This window comes from Gossypium arboreum, chromosome 13 (assembly GCF_025698485.1).
Source record: "Gossypium arboreum isolate Shixiya-1 chromosome 13, ASM2569848v2, whole genome shotgun sequence".
Classification (NCBI taxonomy): domain Eukaryota; kingdom Viridiplantae; phylum Streptophyta; class Magnoliopsida; order Malvales; family Malvaceae; genus Gossypium; species Gossypium arboreum.
Genome location: NC_069082.1, coordinates 11,409,041 through 11,431,805, shown reverse-complemented (window position 1 = coordinate 11,431,805; position 22,765 = coordinate 11,409,041). Strand labels below are relative to the sequence as shown.

The 22,765-nt window shown below is 33.8% G+C and overlaps 1 protein-coding gene and 1 long non-coding RNA gene across 2 annotated transcripts; both read right to left on the bottom strand.

The window, feature by feature from the left end:
- Positions 1-925: 925 nt before the first annotated feature.
- Positions 926-11,985, bottom strand: LOC128286470 (uncharacterized). The gene is made up of 3 exons (XR_008277048.1): positions 11,716-11,985; positions 10,760-10,801; positions 926-1,175 (listed from the first exon to the last, which is right to left on the bottom strand). It is a non-coding gene; the product is annotated as an uncharacterized LOC128286470 (long non-coding RNA).
- A 7,413-nt stretch (positions 11,986-19,398) lies between these two features.
- LOC108465494 (cytochrome P450 CYP749A22-like) lies at positions 19,399-20,222 on the bottom strand. The gene is made up of 3 exons (XM_017765825.2): positions 19,932-20,222; positions 19,639-19,862; positions 19,399-19,572 (listed from the first exon to the last, which is right to left on the bottom strand). Exons 1-3 carry the CDS (start codon positions 19,963-19,965, stop codon positions 19,399-19,401), a joined length of 432 nt encoding a protein of 143 aa, XP_017621314.2. The 5' UTR covers positions 19,966-20,222.
- Positions 20,223-22,765: the final 2,543 nt, after the last annotated feature.

Genomic DNA, 22,765 nt, shown 5'->3' with positions numbered 1-22,765 from the left:
TTAAAATGGGATTGTAAAATCTTTTCAAATTTTCAACATTAGGACATTAATTAATCAATTAGGTACCGATTTTGGATGTTACGAGGGTGCTAATCCTTCCTCGTACGTAACTGACTCCCGAACCCTATTTTTGAATTTCGTAGGCCAAAAACAATATTTTAATGAAATAAAATGTTTTATTAGGTGATCCGATCACACCCAAACAAAAAGGATTGATGGCAACTCCATATTTCATTTTAAAGTCGATCCCCGTTTTCCAAAATAAAAAATAGTTTCGATAGCTTAGTGACTCCACTGGGGACATTAGAGAGTCAGGCCACAAATTGGTTAATTTTTGTCTTTTTGTTGAAAATTGAAAATTTTATTTGAAAAATTACAATTCGTTTACTGCACACGTTTTGGTTCGAGTCCCATAGAATACTTTTGCATTGCATTGCATGACCGTTGTGGTTTCACCTTTTAAGTGGGAGTGGGAAACTATGCTTTCGTGAGGTCTTCGCCTTCGTGAGGTCTTCACCTCCGTATGGGCTAGTGGTCTACTTCTGGGATACATCCGTACCTATGTCTTCGTGAGATTTTCATCTCCGTATGGCCATAGGAAAATGTATTCCCCTGAATCAAACTCGATCCATATGAGCCTATAATGGGTGAGGGTTGAGGAATCTATTGGTTCAGGTACCCATTCGTTAGAACCGAACCATATATAAAGAGACCTAGGAGTCTATGTAACACCCCTTACCCGTATCTGATTTCGGAACAGGGTACGAGGTATTACCGGACTTGAGTACTTGTAATCATTTAAAATCGAGACATAAATTTCATCAAATTTTAAACTTTTCAAACATATTCAAGCTGTCCCTTAAAAAGAGCTCACAAGGCCCATATCATGCTTTAATTCAACCACACACATAGGTAAGCATGCACATTCATAAATTGCATCATTTAATTAATAACATAATCAAGACTATCTACATTAAATGACTTTATACAATAGAGACCTTCAAATAACATAGGTCAGTATTTTAGGCCAACTCCTAGCAACTTAATAACAATTAAACGAGTCCCCATACATGCCAAAGACTTAAAAATACTTTAAAACCTTTATATATCGATCAATAGTTTGATAGTGTGATTTAACCTCCGGCCACCTCCAACTCAAGGTAACATCTGCGACACTATAGGAAAGAGAAAGGAAGGGAGTAAGCATTATAGCTTAGTAAGTAAATATGTAAATATTAATAAAAAATGCATTATCATATATTAAACAAAGTCACAATATGTTCCCGGATTATTACCATCACAAAGACACATACTTTTACTATTACAATTATAAACAGGTTCAAAATAAGTTGTCTAGCATAGTACCAGCAGCTAAATTATTTATTTCTGGAGCTACAGAACTTCAAATTACAAACCGTTAATTTTACTTGAAACTAGATTCATGTATATTCTTACCATAAAATTTTCAGAATATTTGGTCTAGCCAGTTAGTTCAGTTTATTCATTGAAGTTACCCCTATTTCACTGCTCAACTGCCCTAACCACTCTTCACTACAAATAAATTTTCTCTTCGTACAGAACTCATATTATGTTATCATTTATTTTATTTGAACCTAGACTCATTAAGGATTTCAAACATATAAATTATATCCCATAATTATTTTTTTTACAATTTTTAATGATTTTTCAAAGTCAGAACAGGGAATCACGTAGTCATTCTGAACTAGTCTCATAGAAACTTAAATATCTCAGAATATAGAATTCCTTTGCTTGCTCTGTTTTTGTTATATGAAAATAGACTCATTAAGATTTAATTTGATGTCTCATTCAGTCCCTGATTCAATTTATACTATTTTTGGTAAATTTTTAGATTCACGTCACTGCAACTATCCAGAACAGTTTTATTGTCAATTTTGATTTTTCATACTTCAATTGTTTTCATCACTTACCTATAACAATCTTTCCAATTTTCAATCACATATCGAGCATATTGCTCATAAGTTACACACGTATATACTTACACTTATCATCACAAAGTCATACACAATTTCATTTAATCAATTTCCCAGTTGAACGCTTCGGAATAATAACAGATACGCGATGGTATTGCACACAGCCCACTTTTAAAATCGAAGCTCTCTTGTACACATAGTGGCCTTCACTTTGCACCACTCATGTGACCTAGCTCGATTGTACACATAATTTTGGCTCTCTTGTACACATGGTGAACACTTAGTACCACCCATGAGACCTAGCCGCTTTATCTCGTAGCTCTCTTGTTTACATGGTGTTCTTCACCTGGAACCACACATGCAACCTAGCTACATTTATCTCGTAGCTCTCTTGTCTACATGGTGTACACATAGTATCACCCATGCGACCTAGCTACCTCATAATGTCTCGTAGCTCTCTTGTACACATGGTATACATCCCGTATTATACATGTGACATAGCTACATACCATCTATATCTTTCGATTCCGAAGGTTCAAACGGGAAGTATCTCACTTTCTAATCCTTTATTCCATTCTTCCAATAGTCAATTATGATTCAAAAATCAGCTACAATACATAAAATATGTTGAAATATAAAAAGGTAATAAAAATAATGTATTATTTACATACAAATTTACATACTTTCTCATTTCCATGTCGAATTAATATTGAACATTTAAATCATCATAATTATACTTACTTTCAACACCTCGGCAATCATAGTAAATATATCAATTTTACATTGAAACATGCATAAATTAATGCTTATTATATATATGAACTTACCTCGATCCTAAAACGGCTATTTTACCAACTTTTCCGATTTTCGATTTTTCTCCCATTCTAGGTTCAAATCTCATTTTCCGGGATCTAAAACATCATATTTTACTTATTTAATTAATGTACTATTCAAAACAGTCCTTAACTCAAACTTTGGAAAAATTACAATTTTGCCCCTAAACTTTTGCATATTTACACTTTTTCCCCTAGGCTCGGGAATTAAACTTCATCCCTTATTCTTATGTTTTATGACATGCTGATCATTTTTCCCTTCTATGGCAACATCAAATTCTCACTCTAACATATAGTTATGAACAATAACAACTTTTACCGATTAAACCATTTTACTTATTTTCGCTTAAAATAGCTTAGCAAAAGTTGTTTAACATAATTTCAGCCTTCATATTCTATCATAAAATATCAAAATAAACACATTTAACCTATGGGTATTTTTCCAAATATGAACCCTAGCTTAAATTATTGCTAGAATAAGCTTAATCAAGTTACCGGGATTCTAAAAACGTAAAGAACTTGAAAAACGGGGCTAGAACGGACTTACTATTGAGCTTGGAAAGCTTGAAAACCCTAGCCATGGCTTCCCCATGCTAATTTCGGCCTCCATGAAAAAGATGAGTCAATTTTGGCTTTATTTTCCCTTTTTATTTCTTTTAATTACCAAATGACTAAAATGCCCTTAAGGCCTTTCTTTAAAATTTTGTCCTATTCATGCCTATTTTTGTCCAAATGAAATATAATGATGTAATTATCATTTAAGGACATTTTCTTTAAAACCCCATTTCAATCAAGTACTTATGAATTAGAACACATATTTTGCAACTTTTGCAATTTAGTCCTAAAAGTCCAATTAAGCACTTTATCAGTAAAATTTTTTAACGATATTTTTACACAATATTTTAATCAATAAATAAACCTTAAAACTTAATCAGAATAAATTTTTTGACTTCAAATTCTTGGTTCTAAAACCATCATTCCGTTTAGGCCCTAAATCGGGCTGTTACAGCAACTTCTGCAAATAAGCCCTAATAGGCAAATTAAACATGCAATCTATAAAATTTCTTATCAATAGTCTAACACATGCATCTAATCACTCGATAAATCATAAAAATGAATCAAAATAAGCTTTTCTATCTCATATTTTTGGTTTTGCAACCACTATTCCATTTAGGCCCTATTTCGAGATGTTACAGCATATCCTAGGTAAAGCCATGCCAAATCCTAGGTCACTCGGTTAAGTGTTCTATATTGTTTTTTTCTCTCTCCTGTACTAACGTGTTTTGTTTTGTCTATGACTACATTGCATTACATCATCATAAAAAGAAGGTGTTGATTCATATTCGATTGCTAAATAGAAGAGCTTGTCATGGGAAAACGGATTTCTTGATAAAGTGGATTACAATATGGTTGTCTGAATATGGTCTAAATAAACATGACGAAAGAAGGCTGGTTGTCCACGGAGGAATACAAAACTTTGTCTGAGATTTTAGGCCAACAAGGATTGTTCGAGTGCCGTCACGTCAACTTTCTTAAAGGAGCTAAGGAGCATTACGATGATAAGTGAGCAATGGGTCGCAGCCTAGATCAAGCAAAAAGGAGAATCTGGACATCTTTTGGAAAATTCGCAAGACTCGACCATGACATCCGAATATGAAGAAAATAGCAGTGTTTTTACCTGGACAATGAGGCCAATGCCGTATATGCAATCCGTTTTATGTAAAGAAATCTGTTTTCTAGAAAAATTGTTCTAATAGAATTGAATTTAGAATCAATGTCCATCTGCATTGCATTGCATCATTTTCATCAAACGTTCACAAAAGGACCCTAATTAGGTAAAATTATTTCAGTTAACCTAGGAACCGACAAAATTCAAACGACTAAGCATCTTTACGATACACGGAAAAAGATCAAAGATATGGATCAAAGGTTGGAAAGACTCGAACAACTTCAGAGAGAGATGCAAGACAAGCTACAAATGCAAATGCAAGAGCAGCTGGCAAGGTCCAACAAGACATGATGGACGAAATGCTAGAGTCTCAAAGAAACATGATGACTCAGTTGACCCAATTGTTGGCTGAAGGAATGGATAAAAGAAAAAGCCCTAGGGTCAATGCTGGGGAAGACAATGAGGATCCTCTCTATCCTCCAGGTTTCACCCTGACAAATGCTCAGACATGTTCGCAAGGTGTACCTATTACTATCAGATCCCAACAATATCAGGCCGGTACCTCGGCACCAGTGGATTACCCTATTGGCTCATGCTCCAATCCAGGGGGCAATCCAACTACTTCTGTAGTTCCTGATCTGGATGAAATGGAAAAAGAAAAATTGTCCAGACAACTCGAGGATCGGTATAAGTGGTTGGAGGAAAAATTTAAGGCAATGGAGAATGTTGACTACTATTTTGGGATTGACGCCAATGATCTGAGTTTGGTTCCCGATTTAGTACTCCCGCCAAAATTTAAGACTCTAGGGTTTGAAAAGTACAATGAGACTAGTTGTCCTAAAGCCCACATCACAATGTTCTGTCGAAGGATGACAGGATATGTTAATAACGACCAACTATTAATCCACTACTTCCAAGACAGTTTGATCGGGTCAGCAGCTAAATGGTACAATCAATTGAGTAGTGCTAAAATCAATTCATGGAAAGGCTTAGCATAAGCTTTTATGAAGCAGTATGGCCATGTAACAGACATGACACCTGATAGAATTACCTTCCAGAATATGGAAAAGAAGCAAAATGAGAGCTTCAGGCAATATGCTCAAAGATGGAGAGAGGCAGCAACATAAGTCCATCCGCCTCTCCTGAAAAAGGAGACCACGATACTTTTCATCAATACTTTGAAAGCCCCATTCATTAACCCTATGTTGGGAAGCGCTACTCTGAGCTTTTCAGATATAGTAATATCCATTGAGATGATTGAAAATGCGGTAAGAAGTGGGAAGATAGAGGCGAGAGAAAGTGCTAAAAGGTCAACCTCGAGAAACAAGGAAAATAAAGTAAACATCGTGAGCATGCCTTCCAAATTGGTCAACGTAGGCCAGCCAATGGCTATAACCACTAGCTATCAAGGCTCTTCAAGACAAGAATCCAACTTGGGGCCAAATACAGAAAGGCTCCAGTTTACACCCGTCCCGATGTCATATAAGGAGTTGTATCAGAATTTTTTTAATGTGCATGTGGTGTCTCCATTCTACTCGGAACCCGGGCAACCTCTGTTCCCAAAATGGTATGATGAACAAACATGGACAAAACTTTGTTCTTTTCACCCCATTTTTCTTTTAATAAAACTTCATATTTCATCCATTTAATTCTTTAATACAAAAGACATGAAATTCTTATCATGAAACATTTACCTAACCCATTATCATGAAATATTTACCTAACCCATTATCATGGAATATTTACCTAATCCATTATCATGGAACATTTACCTAACCCATTATCAATTTGTATCAATTTGTACCATAAATTATGGATATCAAGTACTCATATTGTCTACAACAACATGATGGCTAGCCACTTCATGTAAAATGGGAGGTTTGTCATGCAAATCCTCCTATTTTGCACTCCTATTTATTTGGCCACTTCAATTTAGCCTATAGCATTTTCAAACATTTTCACATAAGTCCTATTTCATAATTTCACTCCCTTTTCTTATGGAAAAAAAATTAACTAAAATTGCGGGTTCTATCTTAAGCTTGGGCTTTCTAGAGGCCCACTAACATAATTAAACCTATGCCAACATTCACGAGATTCCCGAAAATTGGGCGTTACAACTCTACCCTCCTTAAAGAAATTTCGTCCTCGAAATTTACCTAATCAAACAGATGAGGGTATTGTTTGTTGCATCGTCTCTTCGGCTCCCAAACTCGAAGTTTCCCTTCTTTAACTTGTTGAAAACGAGCGACCAAAGACTCATCTTTCAACTGTTTTTCCTTAATCGATCCACCAGGTTGGTCTCACTTGCAACTCACCAAGCAGACTTCCATCATCATACTGACTCAGACGAGCAAACATTGCTCTCGGATCGAATCTGATTCTACGACTTAGAGCATCGACTACCACATTAGCCTTGCTTGGGTGATACTCGATCGAGCAGTCATAATCCTTAAGCAACTCAATCCATCTCCTTTGCCTAAGGTTCAGCTCCTTACGAGTCAACAAATACTTAAGACTCTTATGGTCGGTGTATATAATACACCTTTCTCCGTAAGTAATGTCTCCAAATCTTAAGTGCAAATATCACTGCGCCACTCTAAATCAAGAGTCAAATAGTTTCCCTCATGAGGCTTAAGCTATCGTGATGCATATGCAACCACCTTACCCTCTTGCATTAACACGCAATCAAACCCACGTCGATGCGTCCACCGTACACAATAAAATCATTCCCGACTCGTGCAATTAACACAAGTGCTTCATCGAACTTTCTTCAACTTCTCAAAAGCTTCCTGCTATTTCTTAGTCCATACAAACGGTACTCCTTTCCTTATGTGTTTTGTCAAAAGTCTGCCATCACGTAAAAACCTTCCACAAACCTTCAGAGTATCCTTAACCCTAGGAAGCTTGAATTTTCGACACCGTCCTAGGTGGCTTCCACTCAAAATTGCTTCAATCTTTCGAGGTCCACCTTAATCCCTTGGCAGAGACCACATGTCCTAAGAAGGTTACCTCCTCAACCAAAATTCACACTTGCTTTGAACTTCGCAAGAGTTCCTTCTCCTTAATACTTACAAAGACTATACGGAGATGCTCATCATGTTTCGTTTCGGTTTGAGAATATACCAGATATCGTCAATAAAGACGACTACGAACCGATCCAAAATGGTTGGAACACGCAATTCATCGATCCATAAATCTTTGCAAGAGCGTTCGTCAGTCCAAATGGCATAACAGAAACTCGTAATGACCATACCGAGTCTTGAATGTCGTCTTTTAGATATCTACCTCCTTGACCCTTAACTGATGATATCCAGATCGAAGGTCGATCTTGGAAAATACAGAAGCTCCTCTAAGCTAGTCGAATAGATCGTCAATCCTTGGCAGTGGATACTTATTCTTAATCGTCAGTTTGTTCAACTGGCGATAATCAATGCACATCCGCATCGTACCATCCTTCTTTTTCACGAATAGCACCGGTGCTCCCCATGGAGACACGCTTGGCCAAATAAAGCCCTATCCAACAACTCTTGAATTTGAGCATTTAACTCTACTAATTCCTTCGGTGCCATCCTATACAGTGCGATAGACACAGGCGCCATTCCAGGCAACAAGTCTATTCCAAACTCAACTTCTCGATTCGGAGGCAATTCTGGAAGCTTCTCTAGAAAAACATCTTGGAACTCCTTTACGGTCCTAACCTTATCCACTGTCAGTCCCTCCTCTTCCGATTGACTTACAAATAACAATTAGGCCTCACAACTTTTTCGAATCCACTTTTCGGCTCTTAATGCCGACACCATATTGGACAAATAATCCCTTCTCTCACCTATCACCATAACCTCCTCATCCTTTGTAGTTCTTAACACCATTCATTTAGAAGCACAATCCAGAGTCGCCTTATGCTTAACAAGCCAATCCATTCCCAGAATGAGGTCAAACTTTCCGAACAGTAACTCCATCAGATCTCCAGGAAAAACCTTGCCTTGAATTTCTAAGGGTACATTCCTATACAGTTTGTTTACCCTAACCGAGTGACCCAAGGGACTTAGTACAAATACCCCACTCACAATCTCCTCAGAGCAGTCCAAGTCGTCCATAATCCGTTCTGTGGCCTCCAACCAATATTTCGCCACATTCGGGGCTATACCAGACACGCCCTTAAAGATCTCCGTTCCGTTAGCCCCGAAGTCATTCAGAAATAGATCCCTGAATTTCGTTGCCCAAACTTGCTCCGGCAACCCTTTCCAGAACATGAAGCATTGCATGTGACAGGGCATCATCCTTGGCACCGCAGTCATGAGACTCTACCTCTGTTGCCGGTGGTACCGGTGCATCTACCGCCGGCATATGTCCCGAAGACGAAGATACCGCTCGAGCCCTTCCTCGGCTACGTCCACGGCCTCTTCCACGAGTAGCTCTTGTACTCATATCGTATTATCTTGATTACGAATTTTATGCATCAATTAATATTTCAGTGTTTATTACAGATGTTTTATGAATCGATGATGAGTTCGAGTTGTTTTCGTAGAATCGAAGTCTAGCTACAGTTTTAGTCTCTTATCAGATTTTCCTATGGTTTCAGTATCATCCTAGCTAGAGTATCCTAATAGGGTTTCAGTATAGAGAGATAATTCAGAAAATATTCGAAAAGTTCGAGTAATACTTACGTGCTTGGTAGGAGATTCGGAATGCCACTTTCTAAATATCTAAATTTTGAAAATCGAGTTTTTCGCATTCTTTATAAAATTTTCGTTTTGAAAATCTTTATTTTGTAAACCCATTCCACAGTAGAGTTGTTGCAACCTAGGCTCGATACCACTAAATGTAACACCCCAAACCCGGCCTAGAAGTTATGGTCGGATCCGGCATGCCACATCAAAAAAAGTAAAAAAAAATATTTCCATTCTAAGTCCAGAAAATCGCACTTGATGTTCAAAAGATTAATTCATTAAGGGTTAAAGTGAATGGAAGTCATGCACCGTAGGAAACCGAAAAGAGGTGGTGAGTCCATCGATCGCTTAAGTACCAATCTCCTTCGGATCCAATCCTAGACATGCATACCGCTATTGCCACACCTTAACGTCATGGATATTTCTAGGAAACCGGTTCGATTAAGTCATTTTAGGAAAAGTGATTAATTTTGGAAAATACTTTCATTATGGAAGCTTTGCTTGTTGTCGTGTTATTTTGAAATCAACTGTTGTTTTTGAAAACGCTACCTAAAGCTATCCAATTTCAACAGTTAAAATAAGTATTACCTATCTTAGTAATATATATTAAAACCACCAAAAATAAATAAGCGGCCTTATTACATTTAAAAGCCCAAAACCTCAAACGTAATTAAAAGGATGTCCAGTTCACGGAAGAAAATCAAACTTTGAGCGTGGCCACTCAAAATTCCTCACGACTCAAGCCCACTATGGTTGGGGATTTCTGCGTGGATGAAAATAAAAGGGTGAGTTTGGGAAACTCATGTGTAAGGAAAACCCATTCAAAGTCCAAGTCACTCAAGCCTATTAGGCCTAAGCCCATTCAGTAATGATGGTGCTGGGCGAGCCCTTTTCAGATTACAATAACCGGGCCTTAGCCCCTTATTCAGATAATGATGGCCCATAGGCCCATTTCAAAATACATGCAACATCAAGAATATATGCAAGCCCATTTGGGAGACTACTCAACCCACCAACCACTACACTCCACCGTACCAGCCATACACTCCATGTGGGAATAGCTCAACCCACCCAAATTAACACTCCACAGATTGCGACCTTGCTCGCTCGATTATCGATAAATTGAGGCAAAGCCTCCAAGATGTGGACAAGCCACTTTCAGTACTTCCTCCGTCAATATCCCAATCCCATGCATCGATAATAACAACATGACATGCAAGAAATAACAACGATCAAACATGCATTTAGGTCAATTTAATCCTAGGGGTATTTGGTAATTTATCTACTAAGGGTAAAACGTAAATTTTCCACTTTTAAAGGTATTTCATAATTTATCTATTTTAGGGTTTTTCATGCATATTCCTACTTTTCACGTACTAACGTAATCACGTCTCGAGGGTTCTTACGAATTGGGCCGTTGGCCCATCATTCCAATTTTGGCCCATTAAGCCCAAAAATATCGAGGCACGTAAATCATGCACTTTGCAGTCCAAATTTTGCAGTTTACTAAAAACATTAATCGATTTACCTCACGAGCATTCGCACACTCGCAAATCTACAAAATATCGGTTTTCGGCATTTCGACTTTTCGACTTTTGCCGATCCAGACTAAGAAAGAGGGTGTTAGTTACACACCTGTTTGCCACGATATGCTGACGAGATCCACACACGAACCGCCTACAATTGGATTACTAACACGTTAATCTAACTATTCAAATACAAACTACGTATTAACCCCTTACAATATTCGGCCAACCACACCTACAGATCATAGTAAGCTTATAAGAAATCAATAAGCAACTCATTAACAAATTTTTGTCAATGTTTACCACATAATCATAATTTCACTGCAAGCTGTCTTCCTGAGCAACAGTCACTAAATTATTTATAACTGGAGCTACGAAACTCCAAATCAAGTGCCATTAATTTTCCCTGAAAATAGACTTATATATCTTTTATCCATAAAATTTTCAGAATTTTTAGTATGGCCAATCAATACCAGATTTTTCTTAAAGTCTCCCATGTTTCACTGTTTGACTAATCTGACCACTCTTCATTACGAATCAAATTTCTCATTGTACAGAATTCAAAATATGTTCTTGTTTATTTCATTAGAAACTAGACTCAATAAGCTTTAATTACATAATTTATTCAGCTTCTAATTCATCTCCCACAATTTATGGTGATTTTCCAAAGTCACGTTACTGCTGCTGTCCCAAGCAGATTTATTACCAAATCACTCTTTCACACATACCTTGCATGCATGTTATTTAAACATGTATATCACCAATCAATCATCACATATCTATGATTTTACTTAAGTATAATCTCTATTTCATCATTTTAAAGCACAACATGTTAGCTGATTTTTCCTTTAACATCTAAGGCACATGCATGCTCATTTGTTTGGCTCAACTTCACCTATCTTCCATTTTTCATCAAAAGAACATGAAACAACAACCATTTCCTTCATTTTAATTCATGACTAAATGCTCACAACACAACTAAAATCAAAATATACTTCAAGAGTTAAGGTAGAATCAAGAAGAACTCATGAACCTCAAAATAGAAGCAAGGTAGCAAGAACTTACCTTCAATTTTCCTCCTCCTAATGACCAAATACTCAAGAGCTTTCTCCTCTCCTTTCTCTTCTCTAACTTTTAGCTATGATGAACAAACATGGACAAAACTTTGTTCTTTTCACCCCATTTTTCTTTTAATAAAACTTCATATTTCATCCATTTAATTCTTTAATACAAAAGACATGAAATTCTTATCATGAAACATTTACCTAACCCATTATCATGAAACATTTACCTAACCCATTATCATGGAATATTTACCTAATCCATTATCATGGAACATTTACCTAACCCATTATCAATTTGTATCAATTTGTACCATAAATTATGGATATCAAGTACTCATATTGTCTACAACAACATGATGGCTAGCCACTTCATGTAAAATGGGAGGTTTGTCATGCAAATCCTCCTATTTTGCACTCCTATTTATTTGGCCACTTCAATTTAGCCTATAGCATTTTCAAACATTTTCACATAAGTCCTATTTCATAATTTCACTCCCTTTTTCTTATGGAAAAAAAAATTAACTAAAATTGCCGGGTTCTATCTTAAGCTTGGGCTTTCTAGAGGCCCACTAACATAATTAAACCTATGCCAACATTCACAGGATTCCCGAAAATTGGGGCGTTACACTCATACAACCACCAGACCAACAGATCCATTCTGAAACTAAAACGAGAAAACATACGTAATTGGTCGAGCCTCACGCAGACTCTAATCACAAATCTCAAAACTTCTAACCCCAAAATCCGAGGCATTACAATAATTATCATTTTACCCCTTCACTTTTCTACAGTTCCATGGATGATTCATCTTTTCTTTTGGTAAATTTCCTCCTCTAGTCCCTCCTCCTTTTTCTTCAATTGCATTTAATCATTTTAACTTTAAAATTTCTCACTTTAGCACCAATTCTTTTCACTCTCTTACAATTTAGTCAATACCCCGAATTTATTTATCTCAATATGTATACTTTTTCAAATACCTTTTGTAATTGCCTTCACTGTCTCATAACACTGAAATTTTTTAATTTCTATCTTTTCTAAAATTCTGACTAATTTATCATGTATATCATTATTCCAAACTTTAGAAATTTTAAAAATGTTACAATGCCTGTTAAGATACACAACCATGGAATGTCAACCATGAAGTGATTTAAAATCTCTTCTCAACTTCAATAAAGAAACATAGATAAAACAAGAACACAATTATGTAGTTTTTCAGGTTTACAATTGCTCCAGAACATCAACAACAGTAAGTATGTTGGAGAAATAAACATGTAACATGGTAAAATGTCTGATCAACACAGTAACACGAGTACCATGGAGCAAAGTCTTGATCCTATTAGTTATTATTACAAAATAATAAAATAGATTATGAGAGTTTAAAAAATAAGTCCCAATGCAAAATTATTTAAATTTAAATATTTGGGAATATTAAACTGGTCAATGCAAAAATACACATGAATAATATTAATTTTCTGCACCATTATGGACACTGATTTCGTTCCATAGCATAATATTCAAAATTTAAAGAAAAACAAAAGCGATTGGCATTTTGCATTTAGAATTGATTCCAATTAAAGAAGTGCTCAATTTTCCAATTACCATTTATTTCAGTTAAACAAATTACACATGACAATCATTTGTGGTGCCAATTGTTAATAGAAGAATTAAGCTAACAAACTAAAATTACCATACTTGCTTAAAAACCTAGCTATATATCAAATATATTAGATGTCATACTTTTTAGAAATTTTGGATTTAGTCTCTGTATTTTTATTTTAAGTTTCAAAATAGAAATTTAATTGTTAACACAATTAACATTCTTTTTCAATCCCAACCCAAGCCCGAGAGCTGCCACAAGAATTTATCCTTGTTTTCATAATATCGTTAATTACTCCTATTCTAATCATATTTATTTTAAAAAAAAATCAATCTAAAATGTTCTAAAACATATCTTTGCATTTTATATCTGGTTTGAACTAGTAATATTTTTCAGAGTGAGTGTTTTTCTTGCAATGCGAGCATGGTGAATATATCTTCTTTCCACCATCTTGCATCAACTTCTCTTTCTACTTTGTCCAACCTTTTTTATCCTTATGTTTCTGGGGGTTCGCAACTTCAATACTCAGGGCTCACAATGCTTCTTCTGCATGTTCCTCTTGCCTTGATGCTCTTCTTTGCTCTTGAGCATACAGGGCATTTATCAACTCTGGAATAAAGATGGTTGATAGGTCCCTAGAGCCTTCAAGTGAGGAAATATTAAATTCGTACCTCTCAGAAAGTATTCTTATGACCTTCTCAATGATCCTGCTATATGCCAACACTTCCCCCCAGTAACCTAATACTATTAACTACCACCATAGTCCTATCTACATACTGTTTGACTGTTTCAGCCTTTCATCTTCAAATTCTCAAAATCTCTGCTGAGATTAATGAGTAGTTGTTGTTTGGTCTTGTTCGAACTTTGAAACTCTTCCTTTAGCTTATCCCAAGCTTGTTTTGGAGTCTTGCAGGCCATAATACGTGTGAATATTGCATCCAAGATGTCATGCTATATGCAGGACATTGCCTTGTATCTTTTAGCTTGCTCATCACTATGGTGATTGATTTGTGCGACTGTAGTGTTGTCCCTTAATGGTGTAAGCTCGATGTCAGTATTCACAACCTCCCACAAGTCATAGGCTTGCAGGTAGGTCATATTAACAACCCATATATGATAGTTTTCACCATTGAACGAATGGAGAAGGTGGAGAAAAGCTTGCGGAAGCCATGTTTAACCGAGAAAGAAACAAAAACGGCTCTTGAGAATAGGGCTTTGATACCAATTGTTGGAATTTTGATGTAAGAAAGAAAGAATTGCAGAGAAGAAATAAGAAATTTAGCAACAAATCTATGTGCTAAACTTTAATATATTGCAATCTATTTTTGAACAATAAAACAAAGGTATTTATAACAAGAAAAACTCCCAATTATGGAAAGAAATAATAGAGATTTTATCCTAATAAATATCAAATATACTATGCTAATAAATAATAAATCTTCTAAAAATATGGAAAATAATATCTGAAAACATAATTTGCATGCAAGTTCTTTAAACTATGTTGCTTCATAGCTTCATGTTTTAACTTCAGGAGCTCGCATCTTTCCCGCGACCCCAATTTGCATACTAGTGATCACCAAAGTAATGAGCTCATCGGTTACTATTCATTTGAGGCCACTTACTGTGAATTTTCTAATCTTAGAGGGTTCGCCAAATATGTATACTGCATGAATGGTCATCTTACAACACACTCCTACATCATATTGATGAACTACCAAAAATTTAGGATTTAAATCGCAAACCATGAGCAAATAATTTTTTAAGTTTTCTATGAAAAACAACTCAGATGCTCATACAATACTATCGATTAGATTAGAAAATGTGGAAAGGAAGAAATTGAATATATATATATATATATATAACCATAGATGTATTTATAAGATATATTTTGCAATTGAAATTAGAAATTTAACAATTGTATTTTTGGGTAAACACGTAGGCTTCTAATATATATTATTAGGCATTAAATTGATAAATTTAGAAAATTTCATACACATTGTTTGATTTAAATTTTAATGTAATTAGTTTAAACATATTTTTATGAAAATGATAATAATAAATTTTGTAATGTAGTATACAATTTTAATAACTACTATCGTTCATCTCATGGACTTTTTATGATTTCATGGGTTTATGAATTTTTAACAAATTCAATGAAATAAAACCATTAATTATTTTTGGAAATTTTAAATTGATCTATAATTTAAATATAAATATTTTAGATATTTAAGTAATCATTTAAAAGAATCTGGAAATATATGCTTTGTAAATCTAAATTATTCTTTAATTCTAAGAAAACACATGTTAAAGCTACAACTTAAAAATATAGGTTAAAATTTGTCTACAATTAAAATAAATCATTTATATTTTTAAAATTGTAAATAAAAATTTTAAAATTAATAAATTTTAAATATATATATATTAATGATTCACTATAAGATTTTAGAAGGTTTTCCTTTCAAAATACTGAAATTGGCAAAAAAAAAAATAAAGGTAATGAAGTAGAATAAAAAAATACATGATACTAGTAATGTGAGGTAAAATACTTAAATTAGAGGAACAAATACAAAGTTAATAAAATTCAACAAATATATTATAATAATAAACAACAACAAAATTGTTACAAAATAATATGTAAAACTTATAATGATAGCTACTTTTGAGTGGTGAATATTAATTTTATTATTAAAAATAATAAAATAGATTATGAGAGCTTAAAAATAAGTCCCAATCTAAAATTTATATAAATTTAAATATTTGGAAATGTTTTTTTTTTTTTTGTGTGTGTGTGCTTAAAAAACAAATTAAAAATACCAAAAGTTTACAATGCAAAACCAGGGGACATAATACCCTTACAATATCTTCTTATAAAATTTCTTAAATATCCAATTTCCCTCATTCGCAAAGATTATTTTAGTTTATACATCCACTACCTGATTATTCTTTCGTACGAGCCACCTTTTTCCTTAAATAAAATATTTGAGAATATTAAACTGGCCAATGCAAAAATACACTTTTAATAATATTAATTTTCTGCACCATTATGGACATTGACATAATATTCAAATGTTAAAGAAAAACAAAAGTGATTGACATTTTGCATTTACCATTAATTTCAATTAATGAAAAAGTGTTCAATTTTGTAATTATCATTTATTTCAGTTAAACATTGTTAATAGAAGAACTAAGCTAACAAACTAAAATAACCATATTTGTTTAAAACCCTAACTATATATTAAATTTATTAGATATTACATCTTTCAAAAATTTTAAATGGAATTGCTTACACTATTTACATTTTTTCCAATCCCAATCCGAGCCTGAGAGTTTCCACCACAATTTATCCTTATTTTTATAATATCTTTAATTACTTCAATTCTAATCATATTTAATTTAAAATAATCAATCCAAATTGTTTTAAAACATATCTTTGCATGAACTTTTATTAAAATAATAACCAAAATTACACGAGGGTAGAAAGATCCCACACAACCCAAACACAAGGATGGCGATCCATTTGAGAAATGTGGTCTTTATTTCATTAATTTTTTATGTTAACAGACCTGGTGAGGTTAGATTTGTATTGAACTTTTGGATAGTATTAATCTAATGTGTTTTTCCCAAACTCTGCTAAGTTTAAAATATTAATTTTATATTTTATTCTATTTTTATATTTATAAATAATTAATTTAAACTTATTTTAGATTTATTCATATTTTTAAAAATTAAGTTATTTTAAATTTAATATTTAATAATATTATATATTTATTAAAATTTTAAATATAAACAATTAATTTTTAATGTTTAGATCTATTTCTTATGTAATACAAATTACATTATCAATAAAAATAATATAGTATATTACAAAATTAAAAACAGTTTGAGAGAAGCTCAAGCCTTAAGTGCTAGAACTCAAATTTGGCCCATATTTTAAATTGCTTTCTTATTTAAGCCCATTTTCAAGTATAATATTATATATTAATATAGATTTAAGTTTTATATGATATAAGTGATATGATAAATAAAAATATATTATAGAATTAATAACGGGTCGAGTCATACTAGAGCATTTAATGTTAGAGCCTAAGCTCAATCCTAATTCATTTTTTAATGGACTTCCTTACTCAAGTCTATTTTCAGGTATAATCTTTTTGTCTAAATCCTCTTAAATATCGAGCTCCAAGTTTAACCTCGATAAATAATTTTGTTGCTTCATATCTAAATTAATTTAGAATTAAAAAGCATTAGACCATATGTAATCTTGTGGACATGAAATCCCCAAACCATATATCATCATATGGTTGCAAAATATATTAAATAGATAGGAATTTTTTTCGCATCCACATTTTATTATGTAATACAATATTTTACCAATTTTAATCTAGTGAATGAAACAATAAGTGAAGCCCATGTTGTGGCTTGAGTGAAAGATTTGGTAAAGGTGCGTGAACATAGGTAGGCGAAAGGGTGAAAGTGTAGCGTTGCAGAATCATGGAAAGGGCAATTTTGGTTTCAGTGATTGAAAAGCTCATTCCAACGCAAGATCGATGCCCCATTCCAAAAGGCATGAATGCAACTGCATTGTTGTTAGTCGCTTTGGCAATCCCTTCAGCAAACCTTTCTGGTTTGAAAAGATGAACATCATCTCCCCATAAGGCAGGGTCATGGTGGAGTGCTATGAATCGGATGTTGAGGTCTAAACAATTAGGTAGGACAAGGTTTCCTAATTGAACATCTCTTACTGCCTTTCTTACCACACTATTTATAGGAGGATAGAGCCGTAAAGTTTCATTAATAATCATGGTAATCTGTTTAAGAAAAAAATTCAAACCATAAGAATTTGCAGTTTAATATAAATGGTCAATGTTAGTTTTCAAGCTTTAGAATTTGTATAGTTTGCTTACCGTCTTTAATTTGGTGATCCCTTCAGAATTTGGATTTTGATTACCAAAGACCTCAACCACCTCTGCTCTTGCTTTGTCTTGCCAATCTGTATATATTGCTAAAAGTAGGGTTGTCCATGCAAGCAAGGAATTGGTTGTTTCTTGCCCAGCAAAATAGAAAGTTTTACACTCACCTACCACATCTTGTATCGAAAGCCTGTTTTTCTCATCCGGATCATGATAGGCATTTACAAGTAATCCTAGAAAATCATGGCCGAAGCTGTCAACTTCTCCGGTCATTACTTTCTCTTCCCTTTGTTTAACAATCTTCATCACAGAATCATGTATCATTTTCTCAAGTTTATTTGATTCAATTTCATCAACAGATTTCCAAAACTTTCTGAAAAGGTAAAGTAGATTAAAATTAATCCATTGACTCCATTGTTGTGGGAAAACACCAATATTTTAAAAACAAGACCAATGATTATACCAACCAAACTATTAACTTTCAATTTATTTTCCGGTTGGACCGTTTGACTAAGCTCATGGTTTCTTTAAATTAATTTTTATCTTCCATCTCTGTTTTTTCTCCTCTTTTATTTGATATATTAAAAAGGAAATTGATTCAGAATTTCATTCATATCCCCCCAAAAAAAAACTGAAATAAAAACAAAAAATAATCAAATACTGATTTCTTACTGTTTAAAGAATTTTCGATTTAATAAGAGTGACCGGACAGTCTTGATCTAATCGGTTTAACTAGTAGTCTAGTTCAATTTGAAAAATACTTTAAAAAATGAAAATACTTCATATTTAAAGAAAAATATGGTTAAAAAGTTTTCACATTAAAAGGCAATTTACTTTAAAACAATGAAAATACTTCATATTTGAAGAAAAATATGGTTAAAAAGTTTTCACATTAAAAGGCAATTTAATTGGAGTGAAAATTATTAAAATATTTATATTTTTATATTAATTAATTAAAAGTATATTAAAATAGATTATTTTATATTTTATTATATTAAATTATTTAAATATCATACAACTTAACAAAATTATTATAATTTTTGACAAAATGAAAAATATTAAAATTAACAAATTATTAAGAAAACACGTTTTAAATTAGTGAAGGATTAGATGAAGTTACCCGATGATGGGAATGTTTGCTTTATAAAATTTCTGCCTATAATTAGGGTCAACTTCGTCAACATGTCAAAATCTTCTCTCCTTCCAAGTAACTGCTACCAAAGGCTGTTCTGGATATCACTTCTGAAGTCAAGAATCTGAACTCTTGGAACACTTCCATCTCTTTACCTTCCTTATCTTTCCATTTCTCAAGCATCGTTCCAACGCTAGCAATCATTGCTGGAATCATATTCTGCAAAAGCCATCATCCATTATCAATGTTCCACAACAATAATTAGATTAGAAACTAGTGATTTACTTTTAAGCTCTCCCCATGGAAGGCATGATTGGCCAATTTCCTATGCCTTGCCCATTTCTCACTATTAATTGTAGGAATGGTGTCACCTAGTAGCTTCTTAAAGAAATATAGAGGCTTTGGCTTTGAAAAAGCTTTTTCACTGTTTTTCAGCACCTCTTTCACCAGTTCTGGGTCTGTTATTACCAGTTGAGCTCGAACTCCATTCCAACTAAGATAATTCTTCCCTAAAAAATGATTTAATTAAAATCGCTTCATGGAAATCCGAAAATACTACCAAAGCAACATATTCTCACCGTATTTCTTGATGCAGGAGTAATCATAAGGCATTACTCTGGGAAATATATCGTGTCAAGGCCATAGGTTTGCTAGATGCTTCCTTCTGCATTTGGAGAGCTTCTTTGTTGTTTCCATGGATAAATTCGTAAGGAGGTCCTCTGATCCCTGTGAATTCATGATGAACTGTACACGATGAGGTACCCACCAATACTTGTACAAAACATAGAGCAAAGCTACGAAGAGGCAGAGGCACAAAAATGCTGTGGAAAGGATTAGAAGATTTCCATGGTCTCTATTTTCTTATTTTCACTGATGAATCCACCAAATTTTGCAGCAGCTTATATTCATCCAAACTCGTTTACTATTTATTATTTGACTATTATATAATTAAATATAGTATTGTTTATGTGTTTATTTTATTTGTAATAATTTAATTAGTAAAATGTATGCGTGATTCTTTTATATGTAAAAATTTTAAATTAGTAAAGGTAAAATTTTATTTTGGCCCCTTAAAATTATAAAATTTTGATTTAATCCTTTACAAATTATAAAGATATAAACTATAGAAAATTAAAATTTCATCCGCTCCCCTAACAAATTTTTCTCGCTTCACTGTTTATGTGTTTATTTTATTTGTAATAATTTAATTAGTAAAATGTATGCGTGATTCTTTTATATGTAAAAATAAGTAAGTAGCGCTTTATGATCTGTTTGTTTGTTATTTATAAATATATTTTAATCGGTTCTCAATATGTTTAATCAAATGTTTAAAAATAAGTTAATTCAATTTAAATTAATGAATATGAATTTTTTTTTGGTGAGAAAATAACACAAAAATATTACAAGAAAAGCACTTAATCAAAAGAACCGCCTGAAAAGTACTTATCCCTATCAATTAACACACGAGCCATCTCGGATGGGAAGTCGAGAACTTGCAGATTTCCTTTCTCGATCAAAGCTAGTTTAGCTACACAATCCGCAACCTGATTTTGGTTCCTCGGAATATACTGCAGAAACCATTGATTTTCTTGATACATAATATTATGGATTTGCCTAATTAATGCGGAATTTGAGACAGTTGAAGAGCTTCTGAGAATTCCTTTAACAACTTCCAAGCTATCCTAATGAATGATAATGTGATCATAGCCCCAACGTTGAATAAGTTTAAGGCCCTCAAGAATACCCCATAATTTCGCATTAAAAACTGAACATTTTCCAAGAAATCGGTGAAAGCCAATGACCCAATGTCCCTCCGTATCATGAACAACTCCCCCAACTGTAGCAAGTCTAGAATCCAATTGCACTGCCCTATTAGTATAAAGATGAACCTCTTCTTCAGAGGTATGAACTTTAACAGATTGATCAAGACATCCAGAAGGGACCACTTGAGAGGAAGAGAAGAACTGCAACGCCTAACTATAGGATCCTTGAGCTATTTCTTTTGAGCTCCAAGGTTTGCCTTGAAAGATGTAAAAATTTCAATTTTTCTATATACGCCAAATAAGCAATCCAAAAAAAAAAATCCCAACTAGCTCCTTTCCATGAATCAACCTATTCCCCTGCAAATTAAAAAGAAATCAGTCTTGAAAAAGAAAGGAAAAAAAAATTAGAATATACTTACCTGGATTAACCTGGGCCCAAACATCCTTGGTTGCTGGACAATCACGTAAGATGTGAAAAATATCTTCTGAGTGAAAACCACAAATGAGGCACGAAGGATCATCCGAGATACCTCTCCTAACTCTTTTAACATTACTAAGAACTCTTCCCTAAAAAATCGTCCAAATAAATGTACGAATCCATTGAGGACCAGGAAATTTCCAAGCCATCTCCCATTTTTCATCATTTGGATTCCCATCTCCTCCTTTGATGGCCTTATAAGCAGATTTAACAGAAAAAGCACTAGAAAAAATATGATTCCAAGAAATCCTATCAGGACCTTCTAAAGGATATGGAGAAGGAATACCCTTAATAGCCTGAATCACCTCATCTGATAACCAAACTCGAAAGAGATCTAAGTTCCACGAGCCATCCTCAGTAACCATCTTGTGCAATAGGCATTCATAATTCATATAAACATCAGGAGGAATGTGTCTAAACAGAGGTCCAATATCAGGAATCCAATTGTCTTGCCAAGACTTGAATTTTGTGACCATCTCTAATGCACCAATGTAAGTTTTCACAAAATAAAGACCAAATTTTGGAAAGAGACTTCCAAAGAAAGGAGCTTCGTCTCCATCAATACAAACCGTAATTCTTCCTTCAATCAATATTTCGATCTAAGCACACGAACCCAAAAGGCTTCCTTATCAAATATCAATTTAAACCTTAATTTCATCAAAAAATATTCGGTCTCAAAGGTTTCTCAAACACCACACACCTTTGGTTGAAATATGGAGTCCCATTCACCGAGCCATCTTCTTTTCCTTTGGATGATCCTCAAATAAACTGCTTAACTAACCTTTCAATTTCATCACGAGTTTTCCTAGGTATCATCATCGACTGCATGAAATAACTAGGAATAGATAAGAGAACTGACTGAGCTAAAGTGATTCGCCTGGCTAAAGAGAGTTTTTTGGCTTCTCAACTTTCAAGCTTACCACGCACTTTTTCCACCATGAATTGAAGAGTGCCACTAGTAACCCTTTTGTGAAAGAGAGGGACTCCTAGGTAGTGACCAAGATTATGAACTCGCTGAAACCCGAACATAGTGCTAATCGTATCCACTGAACCCTCATCCACGTCTTTAGAAAAGAAAACGTTGGTCTTTCTAGCATTGATTTTATGTCCGAAAAGCTCAAAAATCTATCCAAAATATCTTTCAAAATTCTGTAATGTTTCGAATCTACTT